The sequence below is a fragment of the Nyctibius grandis genome, chromosome 30 (genome assembly GCF_013368605.1).
Source record: "Nyctibius grandis isolate bNycGra1 chromosome 30, bNycGra1.pri, whole genome shotgun sequence".
In the NCBI taxonomy this organism is placed as follows: domain Eukaryota; kingdom Metazoa; phylum Chordata; class Aves; order Nyctibiiformes; family Nyctibiidae; genus Nyctibius; species Nyctibius grandis.
The window spans coordinates 2,411,949-2,430,362 of NC_090687.1; the positions used below are offsets into that span (position 1 = coordinate 2,411,949).

The following is an 18,414-nucleotide window of genomic DNA, read 5'->3' on the forward strand; positions in this document are numbered from 1 at the left end:
ACATCCTGCTGAATCCAGTAATTGCTGCGGAGCCGGTGCCTGTGTTTTAAAAGCAGTGATTTTTATTATGAAATTGAACATGCTAAACAACACTTACAGCTAATTCTAAAGCATATCAATAAGCTGTGTCCTTTGTGCTCATTATCTTCACCACAGTACCTTCTTATTTTACAGTTGGATGCATTTACTTGAATATTTATGCAAACTAACAAATCTGTAATGAAATCACTGGTAAGTTATTAAATCATGCTGGTTTTCCTTCAAGCATTGCAAATTACCAAAAATTAAATCATTTAAATATAGTATTATCGGTCCAGGTATGTGCTTTGGCTTTTTTCTGGAAACAGTAGGTGTGCTTTGGAACAAATAACGCATCTGCTGAGAGCAGTGGTTTTCAGTTGTAACCAGGAGGTACGTCTTGTGGCTGGACTGCTTTGAATGAAACTAATTTGATTGACTGAAACCCACCTTTATGAAATGGAAATGTTGAAATGTAAGGCAAGTGGAGTTTAAAATCCTTGTGTATTCTCTCTCAGGTGGTCTGATGTTTTGCCAGTAGCGTAAATCACAGCAGCGGGGAAATGGGCCAAACACAGTTTATGGAGTTGGTCTGTTGATTACCTTTTCGTAGTAAAAATACTGGAGCTTGTTAAAATACCAGCCTTAAGCTTCAGTAAGCTGCCAGCGTTGGCCTAAATTTGGGCACGTGAATTGCTGAATTGCAGCTTATTGTGAAAAGTCAAATAATCTTCACGTAAACCCATGCAAATCTCCTAAGCCAGCTCCATTAGAATGTGTTCTGTACTCCGTGTGCTAGTACGTGGGAATTTGTGTGCGTTGCTTTATGCTGATGCTAAGAAAAAGCTACATTTTCTCCATGAAGAATGTTCCTTGTCTCCCCAGAATTGATGCATTGTAATTTCTGTTATGCAGTATTGCACAGATCATAGAACCAGGACTCGTTTGGGGTGGAAGGGACCATTAAAGGCCATGAGTCCAGCCCCCCTGCAATCAGCAGGGACATCTTCAACCGGATGACCTACGAGGAACGGCTGAGGGAGCTGGGGTTGTTTAGCCTGGAGAAGAGGAGGCTCAGAGGTGACCTTAGTGCAGTCTACAACTACCTGAAGGGAGGTTGTAGTGAAGTGGGAGTCGGCCTCTTCTCCTGGGCAGCTAGCGATAGGACAAGAGGACACAGCCTCAAGCTTGGCCAGGGGAGGTTCAGGTTGGACATTAGGAAGCATTTCTTCTCAGCAAGGGTCATTAGCCATTGGAAGGGGCTGCCCAGGGAGGTGGTAAAGTCACCATCTCTGGAGGGGTTTAAGAAAAGCCTGGACATGGCACTTAGTGCCGTGGTCTAGTTGCCATGGTGGTGTCAGGGCAATGGTTGGACTTGATGATCCCAGAGGCCTCTTCCAACCTGCATACGGCAGGAGGAAGATGGCAGATTCATTCCTGTTTATTCTTGTCTTCTTACCGCTGCTTTGTCCCAAAGGAAATATATAGAAAAGTGACATGGAAAGGTTTGCAGAAAAGGAAAAAACCCCAAACCCACAAAATAGGAATGAGGGTGTTTTAGCAGCAGTGAGAGCCATCGCAGGTGAGTCTCGTTCTTTAACATACAGAACCTGAATCCTTTATTTAGGCTCCCTGTGGCTCTTCCTGAGGAGTTTGCCTGGGCAAGGGCTGAAACCTCGCTTTCCTGAATACCAGCTACACACAAATAGTATTCAGGTCACGCAGCAGTGAGTGATTCCTTCACTTGCCACAGAAGAAAGTGCAACACACATAGAAATTGTAGCTAACGTTGCTGGAGTGTCGTAATCTTACCAGCGTATCAAATATATCCCTTGCTGTTATATTTTGTCATAACTTAATATTGCAATGCAAAAGATTATGGAAAAATGTCTAATATTTGTATATTGTCCGATAATTAAATATTGCAAATATGTGTCGGTTCATTACTAATCATAATTAAAGTAGTTATTTCCATTTTCAGCTCAGACATGTGTGTAATTAAATGTACCTGGGGAAAAAATTGCCTGTTTTCTCTAAATAATTTGTCAACAGCTCTTGTTGCTGTGCTGGGTGCTGACCTCACACGGAGTCCTGTTGGGTTTGTCGTAGCATGGCTCGTTCCATAAGCTCCCGCAGGCAGGCCACCACACAGCACCCTGAGCTGTGGGATCAGCTGGTGCAGAGGGGCTCATCTCTGCACGAGTGAGAGGAGTTCATGAGATGGTAGGAGCTGAGGATCTGGTTCATTGATTGAGCGTTGGAGGAGGGTAGTAAATAAATCACAAGTGGGCAGTAGCTGGAAAGCAGAGCTTGGTCTTAGTGAGCCAAGGAGCTTGCAGAAGCAGGCTGGCTTGTGCCAGGGAAGAAGCTTATGGGGTAGAAGGAGACTTAAATGGAGCAGAGGCGGCTCCAAACTTTCCACATGCTTCTGTGCCAACTTTCCACCCACTGCTTTACTTCAGAAAAGGCTCAGAGGAGAATCAGTTTGGTTGACCATGCATGTGAACCTCAAGGTAGGACTCGTACAGCTGAGATGGAGAACAGTCTGCCCTTTTCTTTGCAGGCCCTTTCAGGTGTCTGAAGGCTTTTGCCATCCTTTTGAACATCTGAAGGACAATTTAATCTAAGTCCTTTAGATTTGTTCTAATTTGGTGACTGGGGAACTTGGGAGTAAGGGACTAAATAGGCTTTAGTTTGGATAGGAAGAAGAAAACACAGGCAGATTATGAAAATAAGTTTAAAAGTTCCTTCTTCTTGGGGAGCTTTTCTGTCTCCCCAGGCATCTTAGGATTGGCTGTAACTGCTTTCATTTATCTGAGGGTGTCTCGTTGTGCTTTTCTAACCTGTGATTAAATGAAAGGCAAAGAGTCTAAGGGGATGGGTTTTGATATTGCTTATGTCAGGGTAAAAGACTAGGAGAGGTACAATAAGCCCACACTTTCCAAATGCTTCTGAAAGATTTTTGTCTTTAAATCAGTTGTTTAAATAACACCTTCTGCCTGTTCGTGTGCTTCATACCCAGAGTCTTTAGAACACGGCCTTTATGGTACAAGCTGAGGCTTGGCTCAAGACAATTGTTTATATCGTGTGCTTCTCTAGCACTTCTGTGTAGAAGGATGCCTTACTTAGGATGTGGGCACTGGCTCTTTCCCTGTGCTCATCAGTAGAGCCAGTCTGAGTCTGCATTTTTAATTAATCTTGGACTTGAACAAAGGTAGAGGCTGCTGGCATCTCTTGTGTCCAACTACTGTTCTGAGTTGTCAGTTGGCTTGAGTGATATTCATCAACTGCTTTTGTTTTAACCAGATAATGATGATTCTGACGTAGAGCTTCAAGAGGATGAAGGATCCGATAGTGAAGTGGAAGACGGGCAGATCATGAAGCGGCGCACGGCCATGGATATACTACTGCAAGGTATCTTAACCTTTCCTTAGTCACCTTTATTCTGAAGGATGTGCTGGAATTATCTGAGTAACCTTAAATGTAAGAAGACCATGTTATCGTTCAAGGACATTGGCACTGCGCAGTTCTTGTGAGCTGGAAGGGGATAGTGTCTTGTGGAAAAAACATAGTGCTCTCAGGGGATTAAATTAAGGATTATTTACTGAAAAGCACCATGTGAGGAAGATCCTTCCTTGATATTGGCTTGCAAATTCTGAAGTAGCTTCATACAAAGCCTTAGAAAAGTAATATTATTTCTCATTGCAAAGCATTTATTTCCCTTTAGCTGTTGACGCCTGTTCTAATAGGGTCTTCTTCAAAGGGAGATGTATAGCAAGTCCATAAAGCCACCTGCATTGGCACAGTCACATGTGCAGCACACCTGAGTTATTTCTTTCAGGGAAGGACATCTGGCTTCTGCCACTGTTTACGTGGAGTGGAACTGCAGCCTCTGGCTGCTGATCCCACTGGGGCCCTGCTCAGAGAAATTACTGTCTGGGAGTCTGTCTTAGGTGGGAAAAGAAATGTTCTGCTTAGTCTATAGTCAAGCAACGTGAAACCAGGAAATCAGGTTAGTTCTCCTTGGTGTTCTTGTGAGCGGTGAGTGATTCTGACCATCAGCAAAAGCCTCTGGGATCAGGATGAAGTGCCTGTGTGGGTAATTTCATGTGCTGCTACTTCTGCTGGAACCTGTTACTTAAACTGCAAATATGTGTTTTTTTCTATCTGAGATGAATTCTGCTCTCTCCTTTCTGACTGAGACCAGAGCAAGAAGCTGAAGTTCTCAAGTCAATATAGTTCAAGCATTTTTATCCTCAGTTCCTCTGTTTTTCATAAAACTTGAAAATTCTTGAAAAGTGCTAGAAATGCTAATATTCAGTAAGGAATTTTACATTATACTTCCTCAAGGAAAGGTTTTTATGTAGTCCTTGGAGCTTTGGAGGTGACTGTGTAACTATCTGTGATGCCTCATCTCAGAGGACATCATAACCTGTGATGTGGGTACTGACTGCAGCCAGAGTCAGCTCTTAATATCAGTTTTAGGAGAGAAAAGCTTTATAATAAAAGTTGTAGATTTTGTTGCAAGTAGAATTTTTTTCTAGGAAGAGCTTTGTTGTCATTAATCACACTTACTGGAGAGTCAGCATTAGCTTGTCAGACTTAAAGCAAGCAGTTCAAATCCCTGAGACATCTTCTCTGCCGTGCTGTTTACTTTGCTTTCTGTGCTTTTGTAGGTCTCTTCCCAGTGTTTAGTAAACTACTTCTGGCAGATAATTATCCTCTGGCTTTTGCATACTCTGAGCGCGCTGTTTGCTGACTACATGGTTGCCATCCCAGTCTTTACTCTCCTTATCTCTGTGTAAGTTGGGAGCCTTCCTTAGCTCTCTGTCCTCTTTTTGCCTCTCACCTGCTGTGAATTACTGAGGCAGCTCCAGGTATGTTAAATGGCTCCTGAGATGCCTTTTCTACACGTTCTCTAGAAGGAGTAAGGTTGTATTGCCCCATTCTAGCTCACAACACTTCAGTCCTACAGTGCTCCAGTGCAATCTCTGCTGGCAGAGATGGATACAAACATTGTTGGACTTTTAAGGGAAGGATTGTTGGCTCACTTTTCTGCTTTACTAAGGTTACTCATCATCATCTTGGGCAAGTCATCCAGTGGCTCTAGCTGTAGCTACACTGTGAGATTAACAGCGGGCTCTCTGTCCATACTGCTGGCTTTGGTTCAATTCAAAATGCCTTCACTTTTTGTGTAGGAAAACTCAGCCTTGGGGTATCTCTGCTGCCGTTGTTTGAGTGAGCTCGCTCAGTCCTGCCAATTCTTATCTGTCCAGGACACAGGAACAAAAGCTTGGACTGTATCAGGACATACCAGTCAGGCCTAAGCTTTGCTTCGGGAGCTCCAGCCTGATCCAGAGTGCACGCTTACGTGACAAGCAGTTCTAGCCTTGAGAGCAGGGTCAGGTCTGCACCTCTCCATCTGTGAACGGGCCCCTTTGATCTAGGTCCCTCGTCGATAATGAGGTTGTGTGGTTGGCTGCATGACCCTCACCAGCTGAACTGCTGGAGACATGTCAAGACCTGAGATTAATGTCAGGTACATCAGTTTCTGTAGAAAATCAGGCCTGAGCGTTCACTGGCCATTTGTCATTAAACACGCCAAGAATCTCTACATGTTCTTCAGCACAGGTAGTAGTTTGCATTTTAAATATACTTCATTATAAGGCAGCATAACAAAAACATTATTTGTATTAATTACTGCTTTTTTCCTTGTCTCAATTCAAGATGTTTCAATCACTTTCTTTTGAGGCTTTGTGTCTTACATGGTGGTGCTTCTGAGCCATGTTTGCTCTCAAACTAAGGAGAAATGATCCCCTATGGTCAGTTTCTATTGTTGCTGTAATTCAGTTTTACATCTCTAATTTCCAGGTTATTAGTATTGTAAGATAAGACTTCCCCCCCTCTGCCTGTAATCGGTGGGCAGGTATTCCAGTGTGTTTTGCCATTATAGAGGCAAGATTGTCAGGGAGAGATAATCTCTCTTATTAGGCCACTTGGTATAATTGAGAAAAATCAACACACTTTCACCCCCAAGAGTCCTTTCATCAGGTTTGTCTAGATGCAGCAAAATTCAAACTAAATGCAGCTTTGCCAATATTGCTTCTGGTTTTATTCTTTTAGCCAATTAAAAGACTTGAAGGTATAGGATTTAGTCTCCCATGGAGCAGAAAAGAGTGTTAGCTGGGGGGCGACCATGGCAGGCTGCTAGCTCCTGTGGTACAGAGAGAAAATCGAACCCTTTTTCCCCGTGCACAAAGAGGAAGAGGCAGCAGCAGGTTAAGAAGGAAGCTGTAATGCGATATGGAGCTTGTATCTCCCTTGAGTTCGATGCTTCTGGTTCAACTATACAACAAAACCCAGCTTTAGGAAGCCAGGAAGGTGTCTGTACAAGGAGGGAGCGGGCATGGGGGTGAGAATAAATGGCTGGAGGATAGTCGCCAAACTGACAGATGCTGGCTTACTGGGGTTGTGAAACCACTGATTTTCTTCTCACAATATCACGATTACGGGCAAGTCTTCTCCTTCGTGGGGCTTATAATAAATCCATGTGTCCCTAATCATTTGCTCTTGTAACTTAGAGAATACATTGATTTATCGTCTATAACTTTTAATTTTAACATTGTCAGTGTGAATAAAAATTCACATCCACTTTTATTCTGTCTGACAATAGATAAGTGAGGCTGTTACACAAATAAAATAGATGCGTGAACTTCCCTGAGGTCAAACCGCAAGTTAGTGATGGCGTGGGGAATAAGACTCTTGTTTTGTCACAGAGCCAAAGAAAAAGAAGTTCTTGCAAGGTTGAAGGTCTTAACCAACTGCAGTGTGGAGAAACCTCTTGCCTGAAACAGGCCGTCGACCAGTAGTTTACAGCGGGATGGTTGTTCGCGTGCAGATGGGGTGGACATCAGGGTGAAGAATGCAAGGCCTTGTCCTAGGAATGTAGAAGCTGCCATGCCGGGTCAGGCGTAAGGCCCATCTAGCCTGGTCTTGTCTCCAGCACTGGCTGAAAGAAAATGCCTGGGGAAGAGCGTAGGAACTTCCCTCAGGTTCCCTCCTGCTCTCAAACTGTTTCAACTCCTGTCAGGATTTCCTGAGTCAGATGTGGTTTCCACAAATTTAGTCTAACCCTCAGTAGATATTTTTTTCTCCCTAAGGACCTGTCCACTCTCCCCTTGAACTAAAGTGGATTTTTTTCACCCGCGCTATCAAAAGTGGCAGACTTTGAAGTGATGTTGTGATTACATGTGCAGATCTGTCTTTCCAGTCTTGTTTGGACCAGAGTTCTGAAATGCATTTTGGCATCATGAGCAAATTCAGGATCTCTCCTCTTCCCAGTGGTAGCACCGGCCGATTGGGCAGGCCACGGCAGACTGGCACACGCTGTGCTTGCAACAAGGTGGGCAGTGGAAATGCGACTGAATGAAGAAGTGATTCACACTTGCAGATCTCTGCCTGTCTATAGTAGATCACCCTCTATTCCCCACTGCCAGGATCTTCCAGCTCCTGTAAACCAATTATCCAAATGCCTTAGCTCTTATGTTTCCTTTTATAATGCTGGTGTTAAGGGGTGTTTTTGTCTTGTTCGACCACAGAGACCATTTCACTACTGAGACAGCAACAACTGCAGCCTCATTTGGTCTTTGTTGTAAGAAGACAGCTTTATAAAACTCTGAACGTTTTTCAGCAAAGGCAAACAGTGAGAGCAGCTCTCTTGGAGCCTCTTACTTTGCAGAACTGACCCAGAGGATCGATGTGGTAATGATGTGCTGGCAGCCAGGTTAGCGAGTGTACTTGCTACCAAATGGGTAAAATCTTTGCCTGTGAAAACCTGCACTGTTTAACATAGCAAGAAGAAATATGTCTCTGGATGCAGCAGATGAGAATAAAGGGGTTTTATTAAGAGATCCAAGTTTAAGATTGAGCTTGTGCTTATTAAGTAGAAGCTGGACGGCAGACGTGGGGAAAGGGCTAAAGGTACCCTGAGTGCTGGGGGGAAGGTTGTGGAGGCTGAATTGGCCCTCTTTTTTCACTCCTGTGAATTGGAGCTTTGACATAGTAGCAAGAAATCTTCCCAGGAGAGCCTACGTAGTCCTGTTTCGAAATCCCTCTGAATAGCATGCAAGCTGAAAAGTGGGAAAGTCCTGATCTCAGTGGAAATGGTCAGACTGAGCTTGTGGAAATTCTCTCTCCAGCTCATGACCATGTTCTGACTTCTGCTACTGAATTTCTAGAATGTTTTCCTTCCCTCTAACCTCTCCAGGTGCATAGAAGCCACGGGTGTGCCATCAATATGCAGGGGAGTGGAGGGATTCAATAAGGAATGTGCAACAGCTGCCTGCTCCTTGTTGGATGTCTTGTTCACATTGAGCTCCTGTGGCTGTCACCTGCCTAATTTTGAAAAAAGGCATGTTAAATAACTAGGCTATTTCTTCCCTTCTCTCTGGTTCCTAAAGGAAATTACATCTTTCAGTCCAAGACCAAGAAATGTATACAAGTGCATTTATCTTTACAAATACAAGGCAATAACAAATCTGCAGGTGTTCTCAGAATGTTGCAGTCTGTTGTGGAAATGAATCTTGAGAAGAAAAACACGCTGAAGCCCACTGCAGTTGTCTAGGCAGCATTCAAATGCTGTATGGTCCCATCCCTGATCTCTCAGCTTCATCTGTAGGCACAGCTCATCTTACTGGCATGCACCTTAGTGCAGGATGTGGTCTCCTTCTTTACTCTTCCCAAGTCATTCCCCCAAGTCAGTCTGAATCTGCAGTTCACAGACTCTGTGGGGCTTGCAGATATTCTGCATCTCCTGCTTTCAGAGGCCAAAATAGATTCTGATGTCGGCACAGAAGGGAGAGCTACAGACCTGATGTGGTGTCAAGTGGGCAGAGGTGAGTCAGATACGAACAGCAGCTGTGAGACAGGCTCTGCTGGGCACTGAACTCTTCTTTTCCATGTGGAATTTGTGGTTATTGTGTGTAACCCCAGAGCTCCTTTGAAAATTCCCACCTGATTTGTTGGCAGTTAACATGAAGTACAGAGCAACAGAAACAAAAATCCCTTCTAACATGGCCAGGCTGCTCTCTGCCTGATGGTTCTTCATGAACCCTGCTGTTTGCAGGCGTCTCGTTGCATGTGTTTGCTTTGATTCCAAGTCCGTGAAAGTGAGGAAGTGAGTGGGTCTGGATTTCACAGGTACCATGGTGGTGGCAGAGGGAGAAGGCTGGGGCATAAAGAATGGGTCTGGCAAGGAAAGTATTTGGCTGTGCATTAGCAGGATTCAAATTCTCCAGCTGTTTGATAATGTATGAAGTCAAGGGGAAAAATTTCACAAATGCACCTGCTCTCAGAGCACCTTTGAGGACTCTGCCAAACTGGTATTGCTCTCCCTGAACTTTTGAAAATAAATTCCTTGCTTATGAACTTCACAAAGTGCAATTTTATCTTGACTGGGGCTTTGTACACATGGCACGCAGTGGGTCCTTGTGACTCTGCTCCTGGAGCGAATATACTTTTCTAGTAAAGCAAATCAAGTTCTAATTGTAAACCTTAAAAAAGAATTTTGGAGAGGCAGATTGGTCTCTTCCTTGCCTCTTCAGGTCAAGTGGGAGGGAAAAAACAGTCAACACCAAGAGTGTGAGCCACTGGGTCTGACTGCCAGTGCTTGAAGGAAACTAACCTGGGAAGGGAGAAAGCTGATACAGCTGCTCTTCTCATTTTCACCCATTTCTGTGTGGATCTCTGCAGATTCCTGTCCCCCAGATACAAGTCTGCAAAGTCTTTCGTTTCCTGATATAGCAGCTGCTGGCACAGTCTTGCCAGGCTCGTGTAGCTGGGGAAAGGGGGGCAATCAAGTGTGTTTGGAAGCACCAAAAAGGGGCCACAGGTCAGAATTCACAGACATGAATTTGTCGTAAGTTGAAATAGAGCTTCCTCCGGCCATCTCGGCATCTGCTCCCAACAGAGCTCTCTTTGGTGGCATGTTAAGTGCTCCCTGGGAGGGCAGAGGGGTTTCTGTGTGCTTTCAGCCTGTATTATGGGTATTGTGACACTGGATCTAGCAGAGAAGTAGGAGGAGAGGTTGTAGGTCTGAAATGGTGGGATTGAGACAGGTGACTCACTTTAGAGCAAATTTACTTTTGGAGGATGTAAGAAATGCCTAGAAGTATGCTCCTCCTGGGCAGCCGCTGTGTGTGCTTAGTTAATCATCGTACATTGGCAACGCCTAGGAAATGCTGCCGAGATCAGAGTGTTGGGCTCAGGGCATGCAGCTGAGATCAGGCACAGAATTATCCGGATTCTCTGTGTTGGGAGGTGATGCAGAGGAAAGGGAGGTGTCTTATCTGGGCTCACGCTGCGGATTTGCATTAAGAGCTGGAGACTGAACGCGCATCTCCAAACAGGGAGCAAAATGTTTCAGCTGCAAATCTCCCTTCCCCTCACGGTAGGTTGTCCTAACCTCTCAGGTTAAGCGTTGCTTCTTGCTGTCAGGCACAGGGTTAACAGATACCCACCGCTGGGTAAGAAGATGTAAATTGCTCTAGTCCTGTGGATCCATTGTAGGCAGCTGCACGGGTTAGTGTAATGGCAAGCGTCACACGCAGAGGAGAAATGGCAAATGCCCACAGGCTTCAAATCGTGGCTGCACATTCACTTCTGATCTTTGATAGCTCAGTGGCGATGCACGGAGATTAGATTTGAATCCAAAGGTGCAGTGAATTACAGCCTGTTCCTTACTAACACTTTACCTAATTATCACTTTGTACAGCCTGTCCCGGCTGAATTCCCATTATCTGGGAGGAAACGGACGAGGCTCTCACCCGCCTGGAAGCTGCGTGAGCCTCTGTGGCCAGAGTGCTGCAGCGCTAATGCCGCAGCAAGCTGAGCCCAGCTAAACTGAACTGGGGAAATTTCAAGTGACAAACACCCCCATCCCTGCCAGCCCTCCTGTCCTGTGCAGGTGACTCCTCTGTTTCCTGCCCTCCCCCCCAGTACACACAGAAACGCACCGTGGCCGGCTGCCTCTCCTTGCTCCCACACATGGAAACTTGGGGGTTTACGGTCTGAAAGTTAAAATAACGCTTCCCCCTTTGTCACGGAAGCTCTTCTCCTAATGTGGAAGATTCTCTTTCTCTCCAGTTTAGCATACAGCGTAGCGCACAGCCTGAAGCTCCAGGCCCTCTGCATTCTGGGGGGACTCCTGTGAGTGTCCCAGGGTTGTGCTACAGGACCTAATCCTGCTGATCCCACAGTCACTAGTTCAAAGAGGGGCTCCTGGCTTCAACGATGTAGGGATCAAAGCCTGGGCAGTACCTGATTCTCATCTTCCTCCAGATGTAAGCAGTTAGATGCCCATCAGATGTCCTTCCTGCTTCCACCGATGGAAGAGCAGCATCCTGCAGACCTGTTAGCATTCTCTGAGCTCTTCCCTTGGCATCTTTGAACTGTCCTATTTCATCAGGTCTCCTTATGTGATATCTTGATTCTCTTTTATGTTCAGGACCTCTCTCAGCTTTGTCTTACCAGAAAATTTTAGGAGCTCCCTGCTGCTTTTTCCTTTTGAGGTAATAACTCCCTATCTAACAACACCTTATGCTGAGCCTTCTACCTAGCAAAATTGCAGTTAAACTCTTGGAGCCATCTGTAGGCTGGGCAAAAATATGGGTCCGTTGTCATCTAATGATGTCAGTTGTAATAGTCTCCAAATTTACATAATTTAATCTAGTGTATATTAGAGTAAAAGTCTCTAAAGCTTGAAGAGAGATCCTCTGTCCAGGAATCATCTTGTAATTCCATCTCCACTGCCTGTATTATCAACAACCCAATGGATAGAGGACACCGCTTTTTATTTAAAGACATGAGATCCTTTATATTATCTGCCTTGATGCAACAAGGGGTTTTTTGGTGACTTCTGGATGAGTTAGCCAGCTTTTTGCTACAACTAACCCAAATCAGTCTGCAAATGGGACTTTTGTACTGTGGGAGGTACAAAAGAGGTTGGACAGGATATATTTTACAGTTGCTTTGTTTTGATGCTAAAAAAAATAGATTTTGTCTAGACGGGAAAAATCCATATTTGGCATAGAGAAAACTAGTGATGGCAGGAGATAAACAGATAGTGAAATGCCATGGTCACAGTGGGACTGTAAAACAGGCATGCGGTTGGGGCTGAGGGACTTGTGGTGGCTGCAGGAAGCAGGACCGAGTCACCCAGTCAGCCCCCACGCGGAATTTCCCCAGTCACAACTCTGCTGTACCCATTCCCAACACCTTCCGTGCTCCTTTCTAGCAAAGGAGAGACCACACTAGTATCTTCCCCGTTTCATGTGGCCTCTACCTAGCCAAAAGTAACAAAGCAAGGCGTGAGTGTGGTCTCCCTTTTCAGTGAGCTCCTTACAACCCTGAGATCTCCACCTCCCTCTTCGGACTTATCCAACTCTCAACAAGAAATTCTTGAGGTTTGCCTTCGCGCTGCCTAGGAGTCCTGTGAGATATCAATCCCTACTGTGATATCAGAAAGGATCTGAGCATCGTGAGCTCTCTGAAGGACAGAGGCTTACCACGGGGAAAAGATGGGCTTTTGTGCACCAAAGCAGAAGAAGGAATATGGCAGTTCACAGAATTGTTTAGGTTGGGAGGGACCTCTCAAGATCATCCAGTCCAACCCCTCTGCTCAAACAGGATCAGCTAGAGGAGGTTACCCAGGACCACATCCAGTTGGGTTTTTAATATCTCCATGGGTAGACTCCACAGCTTCTCCTGGCAACCTTGTTCCAGTGTTTGACCACCCTCACAGTAAAAAAAAAAAAAGTGGTTTCTTTTGTTCAGGTAGAATTTCCTGTTTCTTAGCGTGTAATTGCCTCTTGTCCTGTCAGAACTGTCATACCAGCATAAGGTAGCTCTGGAGATACCAAATCCTGATTGGAACTGCTGTCAGCCTTACCCTCTCCTGAGCTCTGAGGCTTAACAAGGAGGGGTGACTTGACATGCATTGGGATCTCATCCTGTCGCTGCCATTTGATTAGTCCTCTAAAAGGTAAATCCTGAATGGCATCTTTCAGTCTCCCTTGGTGTTAACCCTTGGTTATGGTGATTTTCTTTGCTCTTGCAGGAAGAGCTGGCGCACGGATCGTGGGAACGATGCAAGGTGGAGACACGGAGGAAGATGTAAGTAACCATCCCATGTGCCTGTAGAGCTTCTCTGACAGTGCTTTAGAATGACAGCCCTCTCCTCAGCTAGAGAAACACCTTTTTACCTGCTGAATCTTCATGCCCCAGGCCTGCTTTTCCTCTCCTTTCCTCCTGCTGACTGCTCTCTCATCTGCATAGACACATTTCCCTATTTTTCTTTTGCTCTCAGAGTCTTTGTGCGCTGCCCTGTGCTTTCAGCTCGGCCTGCAGTGTATAACCAGCAGCACACAGGCTGCAGGAATGCTGCTTTGTTGAGCTGTGGGGCAGAGTGCTGGGAAGAGAGGATCGGTGCAGTGTCACAGGAGTTAGATGCGTGGATCTAAATGGTCTGCATTGCTCTAAAATCACATTCCTTGGGGCCCTCTAAGTGGCTTGTACCAACACACAGCATCAGTCTTCCAGCTGATGGGACAGGGGTGAGGGCTGAGCAGTGAGCTGTGCCCTGTGGGGTCCCTGCCTTGCAGATAAAGCTGTCCCATGGCTCCTGGCTTTGCATCTGATTATGGTTGACCCGGTGAGCGGACAGTGGGTATGGCTAGATGGGAACGCACAGATTTCTACAGCAGGCACTTGTTCTGACTGCTGTGCTCAGCCTTTGGTGTACGGGCAACTCCTTTGGCGTACGAGCGATCTTTCTGTGCCTCTGGGCACTCCTGAGTGGCTGTATCTGTGCTAGGAAGCTAGAGCCAGCTGCTGTGATATGGTTTGCACCCATACAGCAAGCTCTCCCCACCATCCCGAAGAGGTGCTTGTATCCCAGCCGCCAGCCAGGAGCAGTGTGGGGATGTCCTGTTCCCCGGGTGATGCTGGAATATCCTTTTGGGAGAGTGCTAGTTGGCACAGGCTGAAAGTGTGCTAGGAAATAGTACAAACACTTACAAGTTCACAATCATCATAGTTTTTATTTGAACCTGTGCTGTCCAATGATTTCCTGGAGTAGATGTAGCCTTTCTGTCTCACTGTCCAGCAGACACCCCACCCAGTGCTGCCTGTCTAGCTGAGGAGGGCATGTTAGGAGTTCAGACACCTCCTCTGGGCCCAGCAAGAAGCCCTGTGCTGCTGGGGGATTATCCGTCTCTTTCAATACTGCCCTGCCTTTCACTGCCTTCGTGGCATAGAAATTAAGCCACTCTGAAACCAAGAATTTGCTTTTTGAGAAGTCCGTTCACAAAAGCCCGTTACAGACCCCAGGCCCTGGGGGAGCAGGCTGGCTTGGATCAGGTGCGGAGGTTAACGGAGAAGTCACGAGCTAGCACGACTCCAGGGACCCAAGGAGAAGGTTTAAAAGGGAGGGAAGTGGATGGGGAAATGCACCTCTACAGGACGTAAGAGTAGTGGGGAACTCCTGATGTTCACCACCACGTACCAAAGCCATTCGCCATGGCTGGCTGACACTGCTGGGTTAGCTGTGCAAAGCTCTGGGCAGACTAGTTCTCCTGCAGGTAGGGCCAGAAGATACCACTGCTATTAAGTGGTCATCGCAGGGACCTGGAGGCACTAGAGCCCTAAGGGAGTTAAGGCTCTTGCTCGAGAGGGATGCGCTGCCCTTCTCTCTGCTCTTCCTCGCCTTTTCGCTGGAAAGGAACCTGCAGACCATGCTCTGCTGTTTGCTTCTGCCAGACTGGATGTGGTTAAGGCTGTTGGTTGCCTTCTGGGGGATGATTTATGCCCTTGGCATTCTGACCCATTTCTGGGTAGGGTCAGGAGTGCCAGTGCTGTAGGAGATGTTGTGACCTTAGTCACGGTGCTGCCTAACAGTCCTCAACCATGTTCTTGCCAGATTTGGATAGTCACCCTCTGCAATTTCTCTTCCCTTTAGACTTTTGTGTTCACGGCTTGCTTCTGTGTCTCCATGTTGCCACAGCCCCAGCATAGCCAGGTGTGGAAAGCCAAGGCCTTCAGCCTCTTACTGCCCTCAGCTGCAGCCACTGCAGTTGCCTCATGGCTCTGCCCTCGTAATACAGCATCTCAGCAGGCCCCAGGGCTGAGGCTTGCTTAGGGACCCCTGCAGGCACCTGTGTGTCTGAGACCAGGGAAGGAAAGCAGTGAGGCTGGTTTGAACCCCTCAAAGAGTTAATCAGTTATGGAGTTGAGAAGAGATCAGACTTCGGCCTGCCCAAGAGCCAGCAGCTCTATGCCCAGCCTCTGTCACATGCCGATGTGGCACACGATGCCTGAGCTGTACCTGGCTTTGCTGCCTCCTCCCCTGCTCCCATTCTGGTTACTTTCTCTTTTCTTTTATGTTCTTGTACTTTTTTTTTTTTCCCTCTGCTCTTTCCACTCTGATTCTCCAAGGGGACACCTGCCCCAGCACGGCCAGGCAGGCGCAGGAGCGGCACCAAGGCACAGGTGGGTTTCTCTCCTGCAGTTAAGTTTCTTCCGCTACGCCTTGATTCTTTGGTCTCGCAACAGGCATCGCTTTAAAGTTAAACACCCTGCGAGGTTTTTAATAGCACCGATCCAGCAGAAGTCAGGGAGCTCGTTTGTCAGTCACGCGAAGCGGGGAAGGAGGTTTGCAATAAATCGAATGGAGCAGCCGCTGTCTGGCAAAGTGGGAGCTGCTGCTGGAAGCCACGTGTGCCGTTAGCTCCCAGAGGCACCTGAGCTCTGCCTTGTCGTTGTTTCGGAAGGCCTGAGCTGGAACAAAACCTCTGGCAGAATCTGCTGCTGCTCCCTGGAGCAAGTCCAAATCTGGATCCCCACCAGCCCACCCAACCGGCCTTCCCCATAGCCCCCAGGTGTGTGGGTGCACAGAGTGCAGGGGAGGGGACGACTTAACGTCAGCCAGCGATGCCATCCTTTACTTTTGAGCTGGCAACGATGCCTTGGCACCCGGGGACTGAACTGGGCATGAATTCTGTTCACTTTCCTGCAGGAGGACTCGGGGGACAGTGAGATTGACCTGGATGATGATGAAGACGAGGAAGACGACGACATGGAAGACGACAGCATGGAAATCTCCCCAAGCAAATCGAGTCACCGAGCAAGGAAGCCAGAGCCACTGGAGGATAGCGATAATGACTTCTGACCCTGTAGCAGCAGGACATCTGGAAATACGGACTTTGGAGAGTGTGCAGGGCAGGAGCTGAAATCCTGCCACTTGAAAAGCGCTTGTCAGCATGAATTCAGGAGTCGATAAATAATATTCATTAAACTTGGATTGTGACTCTCAAAGCATGAGCAGTTTATCCCTAATGAGAATCACGGTAATGTGGAGCGCAGTTATTTCTGTAATTGCATTAGAACCGGCCCTCACGCACTGCAGTGCCTAAAGTCGCACTCAGTGAGCATCATGTGCTTGATTTCCCTGCATTTTATTATGTCTAAGCAGATTTTTTTGGCTTAATAAAACTGTATTAAAAGCTGCTCTGGGGACATGCTTATATTGATTTTAAATCTGTCTTAAATCTATTTATCCTAAACATATCCATTGCTTAATCAAGGGCTTGCCTCCCACAAAGAGCAGCACCAGTTGCACTAAGGGAGTGGAAGACTAGTGAAGGGATCCTCAAATATCACCTTCAGTGCAGCATCTCTTGGTGTTTCAGCTGTGTCAGTGGGAATTGTTCTCAAACCTCAGCGGGCTGCGCTTGAGTGTTCTGAGAGCAGCCGTGCGAGACAGCGCTGTAACTAAATCCATATGAAATCAGCCCTTTAATTATGCTGGTACTTCTGGGGCGGACTGAGAGTTGGGCACTCGAATGGGCCACAAGTTGGGCTTTTGTTCAGCATGTTTTACTGATGCCATCCATGAAAATGTGTTCAGGGCAACACGAAAGCTGGAGGTGGGCTGGTGTGTTGCCTCTTTTCTTTTAGCTCTGCTTTAGCATCACAGTTTGTCTTCACGGAGCAGAAATCAGGGCTTGATGAGAAGAGTTCCTCTTGGTGTGCGTTCATCAGCGCGGATGAGAGCCCAGGCTCTTCTCCTGCCCTTCGCTTTTCTCCATCAGCAAAGTGCTTTGCTTTCCCTCCATCTGAAGTCTAGAGTTGGGTCCAACCCCTCCATTATTGCACTGAAGGAAGGAATACACGTGAGTTACTTGAAAAACCAAGAGCTTTTTCATCTCTCCGTGTCTCTGGCCGCAAGGGTACAACCTTCACACCCAAGGCAGATCCCCATCAGCAGAGCTCAGAGCTTCAAATGTCACATCAAGGTGGGACAAAAGTTGATGGGTAAATACAGCGCAGTTTTTGTGCGGTGATGGGACGTGCGGGTGCAGTGATGTGCTGAAATGCACGGGGTCGTAAGGCTTGAGCTGGGCTGGCTGACAGGACGCTTCCGTGCACACTATAAATCGGCATTTTGCACCTCACTTCAAAGAACACAGACACGGAAGATGGTGTTCTCAGCGCCAGACACCTGCTAGACCACCACTAAGGTGATCCTGCGGCAGCCAGGGAGAAGGTGCCGGTGCTTGCCACATCCCTCTCCCACGGGATGAGAACGTCCTGATTTTAGGACCTGTTCTGAAAACATTTTTCCACATTACGCAGGAAATCTGTTCTGGTCCTCCCCGTGTGCTGAGATGTGTCTGACCCACGAGAGGGATTTCCCACGAGATCAGGCCCAGTCTCCAAGTCTGCGCTGCAGTTTCAGAGTTAGTTTTCTACGTTATTTCCTATATTAGAGGCTGAAATGGAAAGCTGACTTAACACCAGCCAGCCAGCTTTTAGGGTAACCACGCTTTGCCTTGCAGCTTCTTGTACCAGGCTTGAGCAGCAGCCACCCCCCCCCCCCAGTGGAAACGCACCCTCTGAGCACTTGAGGCTTTCAGCTCGGAAGTGTTGGTGCATAGCTGGGGAGGTGCAGACACAGAGGGATTAAATAGATTTCAAATGGTTGTTAACCCCCTGTTTCCTGGAGCTCCCGGGCACAGGAGCTGGCTCAGGGCTGTTGGTCGCTCTCTCCATTGGTGTTTCAGGTAAGGTTTCAGCTCAGGGTTAGGCACAGGCTTTGGGGCAGAGCTGGACCCGAGCCTCGGTCTGGCTGGAGATAATGGTGAAAGAGGTACGACTTAAATCACTCAGCATCGCTGTGTTCTGTCGGAGAGCGTGTGCCAGCCCCTGATGCCTCATGGAAAAGCCATGAGCCCTCTTGTCCCACCAGTACAGGGTGTGGGGTCTGCAGCTGGGGCACAGTGCACCCCGAATGTCATGTGTAATGATCCACAACCAAGAGAGGAAGGCAGCGCAAGGCATCTT

General features: G+C 47.1%; 1 protein-coding gene across 2 annotated transcripts in view; it reads left to right on the forward strand.

The window, feature by feature from the left end:
• CLUAP1 (clusterin associated protein 1) overlaps positions 1-16,518 on the forward strand; it is a 65,976-nt gene extending 49,458 nt beyond the window's left edge. Inside the window, exons 10-13 of one of the 2 annotated variants that reach the window (XM_068420258.1) lie at positions 3,325-3,432; positions 13,133-13,188; positions 15,508-15,561; positions 16,088-16,518. In XM_068420258.1, coding sequence (XP_068276359.1) covers positions 3,325-3,432; positions 13,133-13,188; positions 15,508-15,561; positions 16,088-16,240 — 371 coding nt within the window. In that variant the 3' untranslated portion in view covers positions 16,241-16,518. The remainder of the gene's footprint in view (positions 1-3,324; positions 3,433-13,132; positions 13,189-15,507; positions 15,562-16,087) is intronic. The other variant, XM_068420259.1, reaches the window with a different exon arrangement.
• Positions 16,519-18,414: the final 1,896 nt, after the last annotated feature.